The 19,056-nt window shown below is 54.8% G+C and overlaps 7 protein-coding genes across 7 annotated transcripts; 4 read left to right on the plus strand and 3 right to left on the minus strand.

Moving 5' to 3' along the window:
* Nucleotides 1-2: 2 nt before the first annotated feature.
* On the minus strand, nucleotides 3-695 carry PG998_014133 (uncharacterized protein; the record flags this gene model as incomplete). The annotated part of the gene is made up of 1 exon (XM_066880949.1): nucleotides 3-695. The coding sequence occupies one exon, from the start codon at nucleotides 693-695 to the stop codon at nucleotides 3-5; it is 693 nt and encodes a 230-aa protein (XP_066725088.1).
* Nucleotides 696-1,850: 1,155 nt separating this feature from the next.
* On the plus strand, nucleotides 1,851-3,804 carry PG998_014134 (uncharacterized protein; the record flags this gene model as incomplete). The annotated part of the gene is made up of 2 exons (XM_066880950.1): nucleotides 1,851-3,547; nucleotides 3,612-3,804. 2 exons carry the CDS (start codon nucleotides 1,851-1,853, stop codon nucleotides 3,802-3,804), a joined length of 1,890 nt encoding a protein of 629 aa, XP_066725089.1.
* A 698-nt stretch (nucleotides 3,805-4,502) lies between these two features.
* PG998_014135 (uncharacterized protein) lies at nucleotides 4,503-5,295 on the minus strand (the record flags this gene model as incomplete). Its single annotated transcript, XM_066880951.1, has 2 exons — nucleotides 4,503-5,030; nucleotides 5,140-5,295. The coding sequence occupies 2 exons, from the start codon at nucleotides 5,293-5,295 to the stop codon at nucleotides 4,503-4,505; spliced, it is 684 nt and encodes a 227-aa protein (XP_066725090.1).
* Nucleotides 5,296-6,617: 1,322 nt separating this feature from the next.
* On the minus strand, nucleotides 6,618-7,848 carry PG998_014136 (uncharacterized protein; the record flags this gene model as incomplete). Its single annotated transcript, XM_066880952.1, has 2 exons — nucleotides 6,618-7,357; nucleotides 7,428-7,848. 2 exons carry the CDS (start codon nucleotides 7,846-7,848, stop codon nucleotides 6,618-6,620), a joined length of 1,161 nt encoding a protein of 386 aa, XP_066725091.1.
* A 3,977-nt stretch (nucleotides 7,849-11,825) lies between these two features.
* PG998_014137 (Ribosomal RNA small subunit methyltransferase NEP1) lies at nucleotides 11,826-12,653 on the plus strand (the record flags this gene model as incomplete). Its single annotated transcript, XM_066880953.1, has 2 exons — nucleotides 11,826-12,113; nucleotides 12,177-12,653. The coding sequence occupies 2 exons, from the start codon at nucleotides 11,826-11,828 to the stop codon at nucleotides 12,651-12,653; spliced, it is 765 nt and encodes a 254-aa protein (XP_066725092.1).
* Nucleotides 12,654-14,755: 2,102 nt separating this feature from the next.
* Nucleotides 14,756-16,522, plus strand: PG998_014138 (uncharacterized protein; the record flags this gene model as incomplete). The annotated part of the gene is given in 3 exon segments (XM_066880954.1): nucleotides 14,756-15,176; nucleotides 15,208-15,860; nucleotides 15,878-16,522. The coding sequence occupies 3 exon segments, from the start codon at nucleotides 14,756-14,758 to the stop codon at nucleotides 16,520-16,522; spliced, it is 1,719 nt and encodes a 572-aa protein (XP_066725093.1).
* A 1,772-nt stretch (nucleotides 16,523-18,294) lies between these two features.
* Nucleotides 18,295-18,903, plus strand: PG998_014139 (uncharacterized protein; the record flags this gene model as incomplete). The annotated part of the gene is made up of 2 exons (XM_066880955.1): nucleotides 18,295-18,465; nucleotides 18,535-18,903. 2 exons carry the CDS (start codon nucleotides 18,295-18,297, stop codon nucleotides 18,901-18,903), a joined length of 540 nt encoding a protein of 179 aa, XP_066725094.1.
* Between the last annotated feature and the right edge of the window lie 153 nt (nucleotides 18,904-19,056).

Below are 19,056 nucleotides of genomic sequence, written 5' to 3' on the forward strand. Positions count from 1 at the left end.
ACTTATCGACCTTCAACTCGGTATTCTCTTTGAGGGCGGCCTCGCCAAAGCCGGGGCCTGCTTTTTCGCAGGGCTTCCTCGAGGAAGTGGATCTTCAATTTCAGGCCAAAGTTCTCTTTCTCGATTCTATCGATGACATTTTCCTGTTCTCGTAGAGAAAGCTGGTTGCCGTCGTGAAGTGGGCCCTTATCGCCTCCCCGCCTGGGCAGCACCACCAACGGCGTCGAGGCGTCGCTGGTGTTGTTGTCCTCGGGGACTGGCGTCGCCGCCACATAGGAATGCCGAGAGGGGCCATACAGCGAGGACTCGACAGGAATGTTAGTCATGTCGCCGTCCTCTTCGATCTTGCGCAGGCCTGGCGTGGCGAGGCCTTTCTGGTTTTCTTTGCCGCCGTAGCTGCGACGGGCGCTATTGCGAGTCGCGGACTTCAGCATCGGGGTGAACTCGGCGCCGCCAATACCGGCGGGCAGGTTATGTTTGTTGCCGAGCGGCGCGCGTGAACCGCGCGGTGTTCGAATCGGGGCGGCGCCGGACCGGCCATTGCGCATCTGATTGAAGAGGTTGTTCTTGTCCGGGGGCGATTGGAAGGAAGGCTCCTGGGTCATGTCGAAATCGGGCTGGCGACTTAGGTAGGTGGCATCGCCAACATTGGTGCGCGGCGTGTCGAGGCCGCCACCATAGTTGCCGTGAACCATGGCGTGTGGGTGTGGGTGTGGGTGTGGGTATCGTATCGCGAAAGAAAGAAAGAAAAAAGCAGCGGTTGCACTTTGCGGCTCGGGCTGTTTACTTGATTAGTGCATAGGAGCAGCAGGAAACGGGTCTGGGAAACGCCGGAGACAAGTGTGCGTCGCAGGACACATGAAGGTGCAGAGTATAAAGCAACTGTAATTGAATGGTGTTTATTGTAAGTCGAGTTGGGCCGTGACGGAGAGTGGGGAGGATTGAGCGCGATGACAATCCCGGGCAGTAAGAGAAAGTCGCGTATGCTCGGGAAGGAAGGGAATGCAGGAGGGCCCTTCTGATTGGCTGCAGGCCCTGATGTAAACAGAGGGCCAGAAGGAGGGCCAGAAGGAGGGCGATTGGATGGAAACGGCCCTCTTTTCCCGGCCTTTATTTTTTTGTTTTGGCGGGACATGGCTGATGGCTGAATCAGAGACGCCTGGCAGCCTGGTGGTGCCTGGAGGGCCTGTCTGGGCCTGTCACCTGCTCTAGCTGCTGTACCACTAGGCCTGTAGCCCGTAGGCTTAAGCTTTTTGGGGCAGTGGGTGCGTGCATGTAAGTTGACATCAGTTCGACCAGACACTGATGAATTCATGACACGACTTGCTTCGTTCAGTAGACCTGCCGGCTGCTCCTTCAACTCGCTTTCCCTCTCCCTTTGCATGGCATGAATAAGGTAGACAGACTCACACACGCACATGCGCGCGCGTTGGGTCCGACGCTTGTTACCATGCCCACGTTTGGCCTATTACGTCGTCTAGTGTAGTCGCTACGGTACAGTAACTGACTTATCCGTCATGCTCTTTTCCGCCGACCATCTTGGGTCAAATTTACTTGTAACATTGACATGACCAGCTCAACGACCGGCTGGTTTCGTTCCGTCGCATCCATCCTTTGGCTCGTCGCATCATTGCCGGCAACTCTATGCGTCCAAGGGAGACTGACTGACTATTGGAGAAACTTTGAATAAAAAGGACTGTCCAGGCCCCATCCAACCCTATCTGACTGACTTGCTTACTCGCTCGATCTTCCTTATGGACGTCCAACCTTCCAAGCACAATCCCATCAGTCAAGCAACCCGACTTCCTTGCTTTCGCATAGCCCGGTCCCATTGATGCCCCCGCCTTGCGATGGCCTCCTTTGACGCGCTCCCCGACGAGCTGATCACCCACATTTTGCACTACACCTCTCCCGAAGAGACGCTCCTGCAAATCTCTAGGGTGTCGAGACGATTCGCCCGCATCGCGCAAACGCCCTTGCTCTGGAGATACTATTGTGATACCACTTTCAAGTACTGGCAAGCTGACCACGCCTTCCATGCCAAACGGCGCAACAGGCGTCTTCAGATTGACTGGAGGCGCCTCTGCACCCTCCGCCTGTTCCGAAATCGCAGAATCTCCCAGCTCCTCGATGGCATTGTCGCAACCCGTCTCGAACGGCTACAGAAAATCGAAGAGATCTGCCAGTATGGCTACGATGCCAAGGACTACCTCCTCTCCCAATGCAAGGTCGGTGATGACACGCCGGATGTGCTCGCCCGCCGTTACTACGCCTGCACAGTCCTCGATAGCATCCACCGGAGTCTGGCCATCGCAGAATGGGCCAAGTACCAGAAGCACGCAGCACGACAAATACGAGGAGGTGCCCCAGCAAGCGAGAAGATCAATTGCGGTATGAGGCTGGAGCGGGCTCTAGGCGCCTTTGACATGTTTGTTCTTCACGATAACGAGGGCGACTTGGACGAGATATCTGCCATCCTGGACCAGCTGGCTGCGCGATTCCGGCGTGAGACGCCAAGTGTGGACGATATGACCACACGGCAAAAGAGCATGGCCCTGAGTAGATGGCTACACGCAAGTAATCTGACGGCTGCCCAAGAGGACGAGGGCATGGCGAAATACCTACGCACTTGTCTTATCGGCAGGGCCTTGCAGGACGACCAGCATCCCTCGATGCCCATTATCTCTGCTGCCATTTACTCGTCCATTGCTAAAAGGTTCAATGTGGAGGCGTATTGCTGCTTGCTCCCTACCCAGATCTACATTGTTGTACTATCGCCGCATGGCGTATCGTTGGATGGCCACCCTCTACCCGAAGATGAGGAACAACAGCAAAAAATGTTTATTGACGCCTATGGTTCAGATGGCGAAGTTTCCTTGGACGCTCTTCGCATTTTTCTAAACCGCCTGGGCGCACATACAGGACACAGCAACCTGCTAGGGCCCACTAGCACCGACTTGATTGTGATGAGGACGGCACAGAACATTAGATCGTCATTCACAAGTTTCCGGACCCTGGAGCGACCCGTGGCCGACCTGGTGCCACTGATCGAGCTCCGCCACGGAGACTGGGCCCGAAACCTCCAGCCGGCGTTGTACAGTATGATCTGGGCAAGTATTATGATGGTCCCTATCTTGCCAGACAATGAAGACATGCGCTGGGACTGGCAGCAGGATGTCAGAGACTTGCTACAATACTTCTACGAGTACTTCCCCGAGGACTCGTGGCTGGTGGAGAAGTATGTCTGCCCAATGTACGATACATTCGCGGCACCAGGCCGCAGACAGAACAACTGGGAGCTTCCGTCGAAAAGAGTCAGGGATCAGATCAGGGAGATTCGGCGCGTTGATTCGTCTGAAAAGGCGCCGTGGCGGAGAAGTAGCCTCGACAACCCTGGAAGAGTCAAGTACCGGATCGGCCAGGTCTTCAAGCACAAGCGCTACGATTACCACGGCATCATTATCGGCTGGACAGTGAACGGCGCGGGCTTTGACGACAGCTCGACCCGCATGGAGTCGCGGGTTTCGCAGCCATTCTACCGTTGCATGTACGTCAGAAGAGCATCAGTCTCACTTGGCACGCCTGTTTTATCACTACTGACATGCTCGTAGGGTTGGTACGGACGGCTCAGACCACCATGTTATTGCTGAGGATAACATGGAAATCCTCGACCTCAAGGGGGTTCAGGAGCTGCCCCGTGAGATCCGAGACCTGGTCCCCATGGCGGGCAAATTCTTCCGAAGATGGGATGACGAGACTGGTGTATTCGTCAGCAACTTGAGAGAGCTGTTCCCCGAGGACTAAAAAAAAACGTGGTTTAGTTCAAGGGCCATTTCACATCTAACTGCACCCTATGACCATGACATACAGCTTGAGTTCTTGATACCACTGCGCCCAGCTGCCGCTTTTCCACCGGGCTCCAAAACGATTCACAGCCAACACACATCATCTAGTGAGTGTATGGACTTCAACAAACTTCCAATCTCCACTTCCACCAAACAGTCACCATGACGCATAATACTTTTACTATTGAGGGGGACTCGCGCGCGCGAGAGAGAGAGAGAGAGAGATACCCAGGCAGTGCCTACTCTGCTGAAGATGATTGATACTCTGCTACCCACCGAAAGCAGAAAGCAGAAACATCGAGCAACGACCCCACTCCCGTCCACATCCTTCCATAATACTTAATGTCTAAGAAACCAAAAATCTCCCCTCCCAGAAAATTTTCATCTCCCCGAGTAGACCCAAGCCGTGTGGGACCACAACCCAATCATTGAGTGCTCACGGGCTGTTGGCTGGCTGTAACGACCTAGCCCTGCAAGATCTCCGCTGCTACTGCCTCCCAAGGCCACTGGCAAAGGCACGAGGTCCAGCTGGCTGGCAAGACGGCCACCGTGTAATAATTGGAACACTATCTACCTCATACCGATCCGTAGAAGCAATGAAACTGTGGCAGGCACCTTTAATGCTGATTCCCAGCCTCTTCCCAGCCGACGTACAGCTTAGCCAGATGCAAGCTTCTCCAGACCCGCCTCGTTCCCGTTGAACTTGTCTCCGTCCCCGCCGTATGCATACTTGTCCGCGTACTGCCAAATGGTCTGGTAAGGCCACCCTCCCGGGATGGTGCCGGGACTGTCTGCGTAACGGGCCAGGACTAGCGGATTGGTGCTGACGAAGGCGTTGGAGTTGCCGGTGCACGCCATCCACCACGACGGGTTCGTGTACAGCATCGGGTACCGTCCCGTCTTGTCGCGGTACGTGTTGCTGAAGTCGCGGATCCACGACACCATGGCGCTGGCCGACAGCCCGTAGCACTGCGACGACCCGGACTCTAGGTCCAGCATCCCCGGCAGCGTCTTTCCGTCGGCGCTCCACCCGCCGCCGTGTGCCAGGAAGTACGTCGCCTGCGCCGCGCCGCTGCCGCTGCTGGGGCGCGCGAAGTGATACCCGCCCCGGATCAGGCCAGCGTTGGTCGCGCCCGTGTAGTGCTCCGAGAACTTGGGGTCTATGTAGCCTGTGCCTTCTGTGGCCTTGTTTGTAGGCAAACATGTGTTAGTTGTTATGCACATGCCGGGACTCGGAAGAGACAATGTGAGATAGAAGGTGAGCAAGTCTTTATGGGTCCTGGGTGGATTCTACCTTGATGATGACGAAGCGAGCCCCAGAGGAATACGCCCCCTTGAAGTCGACGTTGGGCTGGTAGTGCGAGATATCAAACCCCGAAACCTCGGCGTGGGCTGTGCCCATCAGAGCAGTGCTGCTAAGCAGCGCGAGGAAGGCGAATCTATAAAACATGGTGAAATGGGGTGCTTATAGCTTGGATTATCCACATGAACACCAGTTGGTGATACCGAGAGCATGTCCCTTATGTACTTGTGAGCCCTCGCTCCCATCCGCTGCTGCTCTCTCGACAACAATCCCAACGCAAGCTACTTCCTCGCCACCATTTCTGTCTCTACATAACTTAAGTGCGCCGATGAAAGCACCAATACCTGGGGTGGACAGAGAGCTGAGCAAAAGGGGGGCTCAAGAATGTTGATCGTTGCCCTTTGAAGTGACTCGCCATACTTGGTTGTCCCACCCAGTCCTCAGCCGCAGCTTTGCTCGAAGGGTACCGTACCCAATGGGGGCGTAGGCCATGTCAGGGCATCGACAGCGCCCGCTTGCCGTCTTGTTTAGATGCAGCTGCGGGCTGATCGGGTGGGTAGCTAAGGGTATCTACCTCTTGATTGGCAGCCCAGATGATGTGCTTATTTATCTACGGCGTCCTACGAACAAGCCCAGTTGGGATCCTCGAGAAGCCAGTTCGTCAGGATCAGCATGATCAGCAGCCCGCCATTCCTACCGAAGGCGGAATTCCGCCCGTCACCAACTCATGATGAGTTGAGCTTCTGCCGTAGAGCATTGCCCAGGTGCGAAGACGCCAAGAGTGGCCAGAAACATGTTATTTATGTTCCTGAGCTGCCGATTCCGGAAGCTGAAAGGCAAGACCACGGTTTTATGTCAGCTCATTAGTTCGCCAAGCATCAAGGGAACCTGGGACCAAACGTAAGACCGGATGAGGGAAGCATGACAGAAAGCATAATTTGATTTTCAGAGTTTCCCAACTCAACGGCTCGATGCGGAAGCCGGAACGCAAGCCCGACGACGCACGGCACAAAAGGAATGACGTTGGTAGTGTCACAGAACCGCCCACGGATGCTGATCGTCCGCAATGGTCAAGGGGCTGTGTGGCTTGCTTATCATGAGACACTGGGTCACTTCAGCCCCTCCCTTGGCTTCATCTAAAAGGGAGACACCGAATCAGGCACAAATATGGCAAATGTGATGTATAGAAACTCGAATCGGCCGTGTATTAACTATTCCTTCCAATGATTTCGAACCCCCAGCACCCACCTAAAGTCTCACCTTATTATGAGCCACCCGCTGAGTAATCTATCGTAGTCGTGAAGAAGGAGAGGGGGGGGGATGCTTCTTCTGGTGATCAGCGTTTGTGTTCTCCCCTCCTTTTCGATCGACCAAAGTACAAGGACCTTATCTTTTCGTGCTTTCTCAAAACATTTGTGCTTCTAGTGAAACCAAGCTCGCTCCCGTAACATCTCAGTTGTTCAGCAGCTCTAGGCAATCCAATCGCGGCGGTTGAACCGAAGTCCTCGGCGCTGAACTGGCTTGGTTTGCTGGTCATTTCGTTGAACGAGACCACGGGAGAAGCGAGAGCTGTACTTAGCGTCTCGCTTCTGGTTGCCATTGTTGTTGTTCTGGTTGTTGCCGTTGTTCTGGTTGTTACCGTTGTTGTTGTTGTTATTGCCGTTGTTGCCGTTGTTGCCGTTGTTGTTGTTGTTGCCATTGTTACCGTTGTTGCCATTGTTACCGTTGTTGTTGTTGCCGTTGTTACCGTTGTTTGCAACGGCAAAACGAATGCAATCGTCTTGGGCACCGCGCTGAGCAACGGGCATGATGACAGGTTGGTGGTTGGAGGCAGAAGTGATGGTGCAGACGCGAAAGTTGCCTTCGGGGAGACCACCATCGACGGTGGCCGAGAGTAGACCGTTGCCGTCACCGGCGTCATTGATGCCCTTGAAGAAGACGAACTGGGTAGCGTCCAGGGTCTGGTCGGGGTTCTGGGAGTTACCGAGATCTTGCACAGTGACGTGAGTGTGGCCGACAACCAAGCCGCCCTCCAAGTCCTGAGGTGCAGAGTAGTAGGTCGTTTGGGCGTTGGTGAACGAACCGGCAACGAGGTTCTTGACCAGGACCTGGATGTCGAAGGTGGTGTTGGGCTCGACGGTGTCCCCATTGGCCGGGTTCTTGACGAGGGTTGAAATCATCTGGCCCTTGGACGGGATCTTTCCCATGGCTGTTTTAGGGGGAGGATAATCAGACTAAGGAACACCAGAGCAGGTCGGCTTATAGTCAAGAGCACTTACGGATACCGTTGCAAGAACCACCCTCTGCTTGCTGGCCGTTGGTGAGCTGCTCGCCCGAACAGAAGTTGATGAAGTTGTTGTCTGAGGTGGCTGAAGCAGCACCATCACTGCCATCCTCAGTGCCGTCGAGCTGGGACCCGGTCTGAACAGCAGCTGCGTCCAGGGTCAGAGTTGCGTCGTCGCCGCCGGTGTTATCCCCGCCATTATTGTTGTTGTTGTTGTTACCATTGTTGTTGTTGTTGTTGTTGTTGTTATTGTTGTTGTTCTGACCGTTGTTGTTCTGACCGTTGTTGTTCTGGCCGTTGTTGTTCTGGCCGTTGTTGTTCTGGCCGTTGTTGTTGTTCTGACCGTTGTTGTTGTTCTGGGCTACAGCAAGGCCTACGAGGGCGAATGCCCATAGCATCTGAGACTTGGCAACCATGTTGTCTTTGGTGTCTGTTCTGATAGGTAGTGTTCCTCGAGAATGATATCAACAAAAAAGCTTGCAGTATTAGATTGATAAAAGCTAATAACGAAGGTAAGAGATAAAACACACGGTCAACGTGATGTCCTTGACTGGCAAGTTGGAAAGGAAAGGAGAGTAAAGGGTATAATTAAAAGAGTGAACCAGCCATGCACATAAGAGCGTTGAGAGAGGAGTGGTATTGTGGTCTTAAAGAGGGAGGGGACTGGCCCATTTTGTACAAGAGTTCGGCTGAGTATACGGTCTGTTTTCCAAGCCCAAGAGCCACAAAACAAAAGGCTTTGCCATGCCTGTCGCTTGTCTGAGATCCCATACCCGTTCATGGGAAGGAGGTATGCCGTGGAAATCAGCAGAGCAGTGAAACGAAGACTCATCTCAAATCAAGGCTCACGCGAGTCGTCACAACGCCGTTGGTGAATTCGCTGACGTGCGGGTCAATGTACCCATGGACAGAGACTATATCTCGCCCATTGCATACACCCCATTCCCCATCTCGCAGCGGCGATCAAGACTTTCATCCGGCGACAGGCCTGCCTGGAGTGCAAGCCCTGGGGACACACGCTCGGGACACCCGATGGACAGAGCCTGTTAGTCGAGACCCATTGAATAAAGGTAAGGTTAGACTTCTAACAATACCAGGGCCTTGACAGGCGCGCGTCGTCCGATGTCTAGGTGCCGGATGCGGATGAGACATGGGGTTGCTTGTCTGGAGTAGCGCGTAGCAAGGTCCTGGGGCGGGTGCGGGCTGAGCTTGGTGGAAACCATCTGTGTCGGAGACTCTTTGGGATGGAACAGATCGAGGACGGACAGTATACAACCGCCGGAATCACGCGACGCCAATGACGTCCAAACCATATTAAGCCAGCGAGGATCATCCCGTGCTTCGTGGGCAGTTGAGTCTTTGCAGACAGGGTTGATAACAAATTCAAATTGAACCCTTCTTCTTAACACGGACCATATATGCTTTATATAGAGTAGGTTCGTCTTGGTGGGGTGTAGTATTTTGCCCTATAACACAAGCCTACACAAGCAGTGATCAACTTTTGTGCTGACGAAACCATACGGGATGGGGTATACCGTTGACCCTGCCAGATGGAGGCAAGTGGTATAGACGCCTGAGTCTTGCCGGGCATAGTTTGCTTGGGAAACCGTCCTGTGTCATCTTAACTGACGCTGGGAGCCATCCGCCTCCTCGATACGGTCGAGATCTTAGCGGAGTGCATGCCAGCCCAGGGTTTCTGGCAGGGGACTTCGGATGCTAGCGGTATCATTGCGATAAAGAATGACTCGGATCTATCGCTTCGGCGTCGGGACAGGGGTCAGAAACAAGCTTAAATCTGCTAATCAATGGGACCAAGAGTCTTGTAACGGGAGAGCCGTTGGACTGATGAGGTGATTGATGGGTGAGCAGGGCAGGTATGTGTGTGCGGGCGCGTGGCTGATTAAGAACCGATATCCCCGATTCCCCCAGGTAATCCCAAAACATCAGACGAAGTAACCTTAAATGATCAGCTAACTAGCGTTTCCAAATTCATAGGGGGCTTGCTATACCTTGCAAAGCCATGGATCGCCACACGGTCCGGGAAGCAAAACCCCGTCTTCGTGCGCTGAGGCACACTGGCCACGATCGGCTTGGGACCAAACGCACAATTCGCTTCCCCGAGTCACACAGTCTGACCATGAAGCCGATGCATATTGAGATCCGCGCGAGTTTCCGACCCTCAAACGTAGCATTAGCAACACGACCCTTCGCATATCACGGCGGATAAGAAGGAACCCGCATTGATCTTGGTTCATAGGATGTAGTTTGCTTGGTCGATCTTGCGGTTTTCTGGATCCCAAGTGGCGGATATGAACGCTTTGGATGACGAAGTCGTGGCAGGCTTCGTAGGGCTGGTGCTGGTTCCCCTCTCCAGCCATCTCGCTTGTGCCGAATTGGGCTTCCTCCCGTCTAGCAAGCGTGCAGTTCATGCTAGTCCTTCATACACTTTGCCCTGAACCAACCCGCCAAACTTTGTCGAGCAACGTGATGACTCTCGCGACCATACGCACTATGCCGGAGGCAAAATGCAATGCATTAGTATCATCAAGATCGAAATAGCGATGCCAACCCGTCATCAACCCAGGTGACGCGAGAGGGATCCTTTCGCCAGCTCCCCTTGGCGTTCTAAAGTGTCTTGGCGACAACGCCACCCAGCGAAGTAACCGTGGGAGCAGCGCTATCTTTAGAGAGAGCGTTTCGTGCCTCTTCTCAGCTGCAATGGGAAGATGCTCCATGAGCAAACATCGCAGCCAAGGTCCCAGCTCATTGGTAATGTGGGCAAGGGGTAAGTTCTGCCTCATCCAACGAGAGCTATATCGGACCTGCGTATATCAAACATTGTTTGGCCGTTATTCGAGGCTTATGGGCTATGCACTGTTTGGTATCAGGACGAGTTTGCTCTGATACCTAAGCAAAATCGAAGGGAGATCAGTCAAAGATGCACAAGGCGAGCGTAGAAAGATGGGCTGTTGGGTCGCTGGGGCCGAGACACCACGGAGCGAACCGAGAGGTCCACCCACCGTCATCTTTCTCACTCGACGGCCGACCTGTACCGGCCCAGCAGCCGAGCCATGGCCCTTTGTTGATCCATTGACAGATAATTCGAGGGGGAAGCAACCAGTCGTCACGGTCTGACAAGCGAGGCAGTCAAGTGAGTATCAAATGAGACTCGAGACATGTATGTTTGTGCTATTGCGGCTTTATCCGGTCTGGTAGTACTCGGTAGATAGCGTGGCATTTTCGTTGGTTAGCAGGCAAGGGCTGCCCTTGAGACAGAAGACAGCAAATACGGCTAGGCGGAGACGGCAGGTGACTAGGTGACACGACACGGCGTGCAGCTTTCAGGAAGATTCCATGCAGCTTGCTGAGGTGAGACGGTCGCCAGCCGGCATGAGTCCAAAGCAGGACCGGGGTAAATCTAATGGACATTCACTCCGGGTCGGTGCGAAGCGGTGGGACTGTGGTCGGAGACAAATTGCTGGGTATTTGCTGGGTGGCGGCGGGAGTGACATGGTGGCTAGTAAAAGTCGTAGTCCGATGGGCCCTGGCTTCTGACGCTGACGCTGACGCTGACGGGAAAGTCTCTGTCTGCCCCCGTCCCCTCCCACTTGTGACAAACTTTCTTCTGCAATCGCAATCAGTAAGGTCAGTCTACCTGGCTGGCTTCTCTTTTCCCACGATAAAATCCCGACTTTTCTCTCTCTCTCTCTCTCTCTCTCTCTCTCTCTCTCTCTCTCTCTCCCTCTCCCGCTCCCCCTCCCTCGCCAAATCTATTGAATCATACTTTATACTGATATATACTCCGTTATACATTGCGCTGTCTGCCATTGGACATATCACCACATTTGACTCGGCGCAGTCCAGCCTTTCCGATTCATCAATTGATTGCTCCAAGCCCCGCATTTTCTGTCTATTTTTCTCCCCTCCCACTTCGCCGAGATATTACTGCTCAAAACATTCATCATGTCGTCTCCCGAGCAGCGCAAGCGACCTCGTAAGTAGAGAATTATAACAAGTTGGCTGTAGTCGTTTCATTAACCAATTAATTGATTGGTTTGGCCTTTTGGGGAGACAACGTCCTTTCCTTGGGCTTCTTCACCGGCCTTCCTGCGTTTTGTGCTCGCGAGTCAAGGCGCAAGCAAGCCTGGGCACGATCTGCTAGGTTTTCCCTCGGGCTAATTCTGCTCTTATCTGTGTGGCTTCACGTAAACCGCGCTCCCAGACTTGAGCGGCCAAGATTCCCCTCCCTTCCACCCTCAACCTCAAACCCCCCCAAGATTTATCCAGGCATCCAAGGAAAACCACAAGATAATCTTGACGTGAGGGAGCCCTGCGTCGGCGCATCACGCACAGCGGACACGAGCATACCAACCAGAAACCCGCAACTGACAACATGGCAACAATCACAGGCACTCAATCCCTCCCTCCTCCCTCTCTTCCGCAGCTGGTTGCCGAGCAGCACACGCCCATCCCGCTGAACGACAAGAACTCGCAAAGACTCATCGTCGTCCTCTCCAATGCCAGCCTCGAAACCTACAAAGCCTCACACGGTGGTAGCGGTGGCCGTATGGGCATGCAACGCGACGACAAATACTCGCTGCTCAACAGTGATGAACACATTGGTGTCATGCGCAAGATGAACCGCGACATCAGTGACGCTCGTCCTGATATTACACACCAGGTTGGACCAACTGTCCTCCGACTAGTCGGGCATTCAACATGCTGACTGTGCTAACTTGACTAGTGTCTCCTGACTCTGCTCGACTCGCCCATCAACAAGGCTGGCAAGTTGCAGATCTACATCCACACCGCCAAGGGCGTCCTCATCGAGGTTTCGCCCACCGTCCGAATCCCGCGTACCTTCAAGCGCTTCGCTGGTCTCATGGTCCAGCTTCTCCATCGTCTCTCCATCCGATCTACTACATCCCAGGAGAAGCTCCTGCGGGTCATCCAGAACCCCATTACCGACCATCTGCCCCCAGACTGCCGTAAAGTCACGCTGAGTTTCGATGCTCCTCTGGTGCGAGTTCGTGACTGGGTAGAGAGCGTAGGTTCCAAGCAGAGCATCTGCGTCTTCGTCGGAGCCATGGCCAAGGGCGCCGACACTTTCGCCGACCAATTTGTCGATGAGAAGATATCGATCAGCAACTTCAGTCTTTCGGCCAGCGTCGCTTGTAGCAAGTTTTGCCACGCTGCCGAGGACACATGGGATGTCCTCTAGCTTGTCCTCGCGCCAACGTTGCGAAGGTTGGGCCTACCTGAAAGAAGCGGGGACGGGACGCAACCAGGAATGTGACAGGTATGAGATATGAGTGGCGTCGACTTGCAACAGCCGTTATACAACATTTCAGCCTTGTTGCAAGCGATTCCTTTAGCTTGGGTCTTCGATTCTTGTTCGGTCTCTGTTTTCGCAACAAAAACATCAGGCGTTCAACATGGGATCCAAGGCGTTTCATCGTCTTTGTGGGCCACTTCAACTTGGCCCACGTGTTTCCTTTTGGTGTCCTGGTTTCTATTTCTTCCTGTATCGGTCTACTTGTAAAAATACTAACCACAGGTATGGGCCTGCGCGGTGGCATGGCTTTGCGCACGCTAGCCTCGCTGCACATACTGTTCTCCTGGAAACGGCGTTCTATGCGCATGATACGGGCTGCGTGATGCCCGAGCGACGTATCCAATCTAAACCAAGCCGTTCATCAGTGGGATAGACGCACTGAAAGATGATCTAAGGTTAGCAAGTCGCGAACAGATACGTTATCTGCTTGACGATTGTTGACGGCGGAAAGGGGATGGCCAGTGGGCTGCGCGGATGACAGCCGATGCGTTAGACGCTGATGTGATAGACGGCAAGCCCTCAGCAAAGCCTGGGAGTGTCGGAGTCGGACGAGATGTTGCTGGTTCGCGCACGGAGCAGGCGAGCCAATGAGGTTTCTGGGGCTGCGGGATCACGGCGACGACAGTATCGCTGCATAAGGTCGGGCCCCGGCGGGTGCCACGATGAATTGAAAGATGCGAACCCAAGAGGCCGTCATGTGCGCCGTCTCGTTTTGATTGTGAATGGTCACCGTAGCAGTGTAGTATCTACCACCTCCAGGTTACTTGTAAAGGTGAAATGAATTGTTGCCCAATCCGTCTCCCCTCGAAGCCAGCCAGCTGTGTCCTGCCTGGCTGTGTGGCATCCCCACCCTGTCAGCGGGGCCCTGCAGCCAGCTGCAGAAGCACCACTTCTTCGCGTGCTCCTATCGAATCACCCGTCTGGATATGAGACTGCAGCCGACCTGGACCAGTACTGGACGGTTGTCGGTGGATGTGCTCAATTTTTTTTCCGGGGCTCTCGTCCAACGTGGCAGGCGTTGGCATCCGGTGTCTAGGTGTCTATTAGTGCATACATGGTTACTGCATGGTTAGTGTGCATTGATGCAGCCCGCGGACGGAGCAGAAGACGGAGTACAGTGCCAGAGCAGTACTGCCAAAGAGCCATTTCCTAGTTTGGCTTGCCTGGCTTGTCGGGTCTCCTCTCGCAGTGCTTGTCCTGCATTAGTACCTAAACCCATCAGGCGGTCGGTCGTCAGTTGCAGAGGCTTGATGTCGCGATTCGATGGGCGATGGGCGATGGGCGGTCTGGAGATATCACGTAAACCATGGGGGGAGGGAGCCACCAGGACGATAGGGGCGGTCGGGTTCTTGATGGGATGATGCTGCGTCCCCTTCCATCTCAGCTGCACACGCTCCTCCTCCTTCTTCTCCTGCTGCTTCACAACACCTGCACCTCCCACAACAGACGACTGTTGTGAGACATACCGTAAGTGTATACCGCCGGCGTATACACATGCACCTGCGCATCCGTATACACTTCTCGGCTGTCTCTCGTCTACTTCTCTCCCACTCTAGGTTTCACCCATAGCGTTTCGTCTCACTGGAAAATATATTTTCTTTTCGCTTGCATGAACTTTGGCAGGAAACACGCCCGGCCGCACATTCCTGTAGGTACATTGGACCGGATACTTCCCATACCCCGCGCCCGCATACCCAATACGCCCGTCGCACACGCACACACTCAGCCTCTGCCTCTGCCTACGCCGTGCCTGCCTTGTGAGGCTCCTTGCCTGCATATCTCGTCACATTCCTCACGTTGACGTTGTCTTGGTTGGCTGCTTTCTTGGCTGTTGGGTGTTTCTCGTCCAAGAGACTCGCGCCATCTATTGCCTGCCGCCGCCTTGGTGGGTGCACATCCCTCATCACACCACAGACCGTCTCACGCACGCATACACACACATAAACATCCCACCCCAGGCACTGGTAAGTGCCTGCCCTGCCTTCTCCATGCGCCCCTACGCCGAAGTCTCTCGGTTGCCTGAGTCTGCGTCGTTTTATTCCGCCGTCACCCACCCCCTTGGGATCCGCTTTCTGAGTGCCGACTCTTCTCGTATTGTATACGGTGCTGGTGGCGAGCCTGTGTTTGAGGTTCGGGCTACTGGTGACGACGACTCGCCGCTGAAGCGCGCTCGTTTTGTTCTCTCGGCATCTTCGCCTCAGGCTGTGACCGACTTCCACGCTGCGGGACTACGGGCGCACCCTGATCTTACAAAGATCGGCAAAGACAGTCATTTTCTCCGCCACGCACGTCCCGCCGACCCATCTTCCGGTGGCGAGAGTCGAGCCAAGATCACCGACCTCGAGGGGAATATAATGGAGGTCGTCTACCTCCCCCAAAGATTATCCCTCTCACCACAATGGTTCGACGGTGAGACGGACACAATCTACCAACGACGAAGTAAGCCGCATCCTCGACTGGAATCTCGACGTGGCCACCTCGCAACCTGCTCGATCCGTGGTCGGCTCCAGATCTCCGGGTGGGCCAGCCAACAACGCTATTGCGCGACCGTCAGCACGGCCCGTTGCTGCTCCCGTTTCTGCACCCGCCGCTGCTCCCACCGCGGCTTACGAAGACGAGCCGTACACCTATCTACGACGCAGTGTGACGACATCGACATTCACCCCAGCCCCGCCTCCTCGCGAGACTTCCAGCGGCGTTGGGGCTGGTACCATTGTCAGCACCGTACTCGGGGCTGTCGCAGCTGGCGCCGCGATTGGTGGGGCTCTGACTTACATGAACATGAGGAACGATCGTGAGCGCGCTCCTCGTCAGGAGTTCGACCCTCCCGCCATGCAGAGGCGATCAACCATGCCGGACCCCTATCCCAACCAGCACCAACGCTATGTCGAGGTGGAAAGGACCGTGGAAAAGATCCGCTACCCTGAAGATCTTGCCCCTCCCAAAGGCGCCCGTCACTATCCGCCTCCCAGCTACGTAGCTCGCTATTCTCAAGCCCCTGACCGGTCGAGGGAGGTTGAGGAGATCGATGACCGCGCAAGTCGCCATTCTACCCGCCATAGCACCACTGGACGAAATCGGACACGCAGCGAGGTTGGCTCCTCGCGCAGACCCCCCTCATGCTCGCCGAGGCGGAGCACAGGAGCAACGCTGGGTCCAAGCACACAGCCGACGCGCCGAAGCTGCTCATGGAGACCGAGTATCGCAGCCAGGCCGGTTCCAGGTACACGAACGACTACTTGCCGGAGATGGACGTGATGAGTCGTGCCCCCACGTTGAAACCTTCAAGGCATGCGAGTGTGCGATCAGTACGACCTCGAGAGCGGGAGCGAGAGCCGGAAGCCGAGTCATATGTTTCAACCCGAAGTCACCGCACATCGCGGACAAGAGGGACAGAGCGGCCGGATCGATCAGAGGCTGCCCACCGGGCTCCGCCCACGTTAGTCAAGGCCGAGACCATGCCAATTCCGGTCAGATCCAGACCCCCTCCCCCGCCTGTCCCCGCTCGGAAATCAGTCGCCGCGATGGCAAGACACCTCGGGAAAAGCCTCGGTGCCACCAGCGGCGTCAAACGGATGCCCACGGGTGGTCGGGCCACCATGTATGCCAAGGCGAATATGGTGCCACTGCCGGAGAGTGAGGTGGGTGCCAGCCAGGCCGACTGGGACGACGACAAAGACAGTGTCGCTCCTGATGACAGCATCAGCTGTGTGGGCGGCGGCGGCGGCAGGAGTCGCAGATCATCACGTCGCTAAGGAAGCAACAGGGGGGGACGCAATAAACGGGCCGTTATTCTTGAATACGGCAATGCGATGAAATTACATACCGAGTTTGATGACTTGTAACTCCATTCCGGACAATCGTCTGGACGGACAAAGACGACAGAATTCTACCTCAGAGCTTCTCAGTCTCGAGTGTGAAGGAGAACCCCCGGTGACACAGGACGCACTGGAAACGAAAATGGGAAGGACTGCTTTCCTAGAAGCACAGGTAGAGCAATCGCTGTCGTTGGTATTATATTTCTCTTTAGAGCGGCTAGCATGATAGGCTGGGTTATGGGAGCGTGTTCTTGCTATATACTCGACCACTTCCTACTCTACTGCTGGTTTTGGGCGGGTTCGGTTGGATTTCCACAGGTCAACGATTTCCACATTTTGTATAGTTTACACACGGCTTACTTGCTATCCCGAATGAAATAGCACTCTTGCTATATTGCGATTTCATGTTACGTTTGTCGACCAGACTGTTTTTGGCTTTCGTCAGTCGTTTGTCCTCGTGATCTAATCTCTGCGAAGCGGGCGCTAGAAGACGCAGGCCAATAACCACACGTACATGGGCATAATTCCGGATGCTATCCATTCAACAGCCCAGGACGTTGATGTCTCACTCCTCGCTCCCAAGGTGTCCTCTTATGCCCAGTCGGATGTGCCCTGGAGCTCGCAGATGCGGAACAGGGGCTCTACTACGGGTTCCCCAGCCACCCTGCTTATCATAACTCGATCTAGATGTGCTCCTCCCCAGGCACTACCTCGGCATCGCGAAGCAGTGCCAAGAGTATGGACTAATATTCAGATCAGTCTTTAGATTGACATAAAGTGGTATGGTATGCAATATGGTTATTACTGAAGACAATAACGGGTTTATGTTCTTGGAAGCAGAGATCCATTGAGAACACGGACAGCTGCCAAGTCGCTCCAGGCAGTCAGCCTAGACACAATGTAGGATTGTTTCATATGTTAGGGTAATGCAAGGTATGATGATGTGGTTCGTGTTGGCTAACACGAGTTGCTCCTTGGAACAACATTGGTGTCTGGAGTTGTAAGGTTCCTTTCCTAAATCCCACACGGGTGACTAGCTGTGTCGGCGACTGACATTCCCTTTACAGGGTGGTTAAAAGAGGTAATAGCAGCTTCTCCTTCCATCGACAGCAAGCACAATCACAATGGCCTTGTGGCGCAGTGGTATAGCGTACTCCCTTTGGGTGGGAGAGGTCCTGGGGTAAGTGAGCTTCCCACCGGCGACATGACTGTGAATATCTGCTAACATCAGTCCAAAGTTCGAATCCCAGCCTGGCCCTGCTTTAATGCATATTTTTTTTCTTTCTTCCTCTTTATGAACTATCTGGCCTACTGCGCAATGCGAGGTTGATATCCTGGTTGAAGTGAGGTCCGGCTGCCGTCCCCCGAAGCGACAGGAGGCTTTAGTGGAGAGGGGAGGTCCAGTTTCCGAGTTCCGGGGAGGGCAGGCCGGGCCCGGACACTAGCGCCGAATTTAATCCGGGCGGGACTTGAGTGGCTGCAGGCGGCTGCTAAACCCACCCTCCCCCCTGCAAGCCACCAAAACAGCTGGGCGCCCGCCAAACCGAAGATTTCGACTTTGCCTTTGCCCACGCTTGCGGCCTACTGGACCCGAACGACGACGACTTGCGACATCAAGGAGTGCCCAATTGATAGAAAAGAGAGGAGAGGGCGCACAACCTCCTACAACCACTTCAAGCCCGCGAAAGAGAACAAGGCATCCGTCCAGTATGAGTGCACCAGGAGCCTCACGAATCCTCGAGGCCGCCGCCAGCGGCATTGGCAGCGCTGGCCGTATGTACTTGGGCAGCAAGACGGGCGTTGTGGTATCCGCCGGGCTTATAGACAAGACGGTCAAGGTGCGACTCTGGGGCCAACGCTGGGAGAATCACGTTGCTAAGGTATGTCATCATTCGATGCTGCAACAGACAGACGGACAATTGCTAACCCGCACTCCTCTCAAACCGCAGTCCTTCAAATACCCGCACTTCCACCTCGTCCACGACCCCTCCAACAGCGTGCGCCAGGGCGACGTCATCAGCATCGCCGCCGGCTGGCGCGCCTCGTCGCGGAAGAAGCACGTCGTCAAGCACATCATCGCGCCCCACGGCACCCCCATTGATGCGCGCCCTCCCGTACCCACCGAGGAGGAGCTCAAGGCCGACTACATCGCCGAGCGCGTTGCTAAGATCGAGCGTCGCGAGGCCGCCGCTGCCGAGCGCCGCGAGGCCAAGCAGCGCGAGATGGCCGAGGCCGAGGAGCGGAGGGCGGCCAAGCTGGCCAAGGCCCGCCAGCGCCAGCAAGAGGGGACAAAGACAAACATCGCGGATGTTGATTAAATCCGACGAGGAAAAAGAGAGAGAATACCCAATCACTCATTTGGGGGAGCATACATTACTCCGGTCTGACTCGGTATCACCACGGCTTGGCTTGGAAAAGCACCTGTAGGGATCAAAGATGGCCCTGGCCCAATATCGGATTCACTAAAAGCC

The sequence above is a fragment of the Apiospora kogelbergensis genome (genome assembly GCF_038363985.1).
Source record: "Apiospora kogelbergensis strain CBS 113332 chromosome Unknown utg000009l_segment0_segment0, whole genome shotgun sequence".
In the NCBI taxonomy this organism is placed as follows: Eukaryota; Fungi; Ascomycota; class Sordariomycetes; order Amphisphaeriales; family Apiosporaceae; genus Apiospora; species Apiospora kogelbergensis.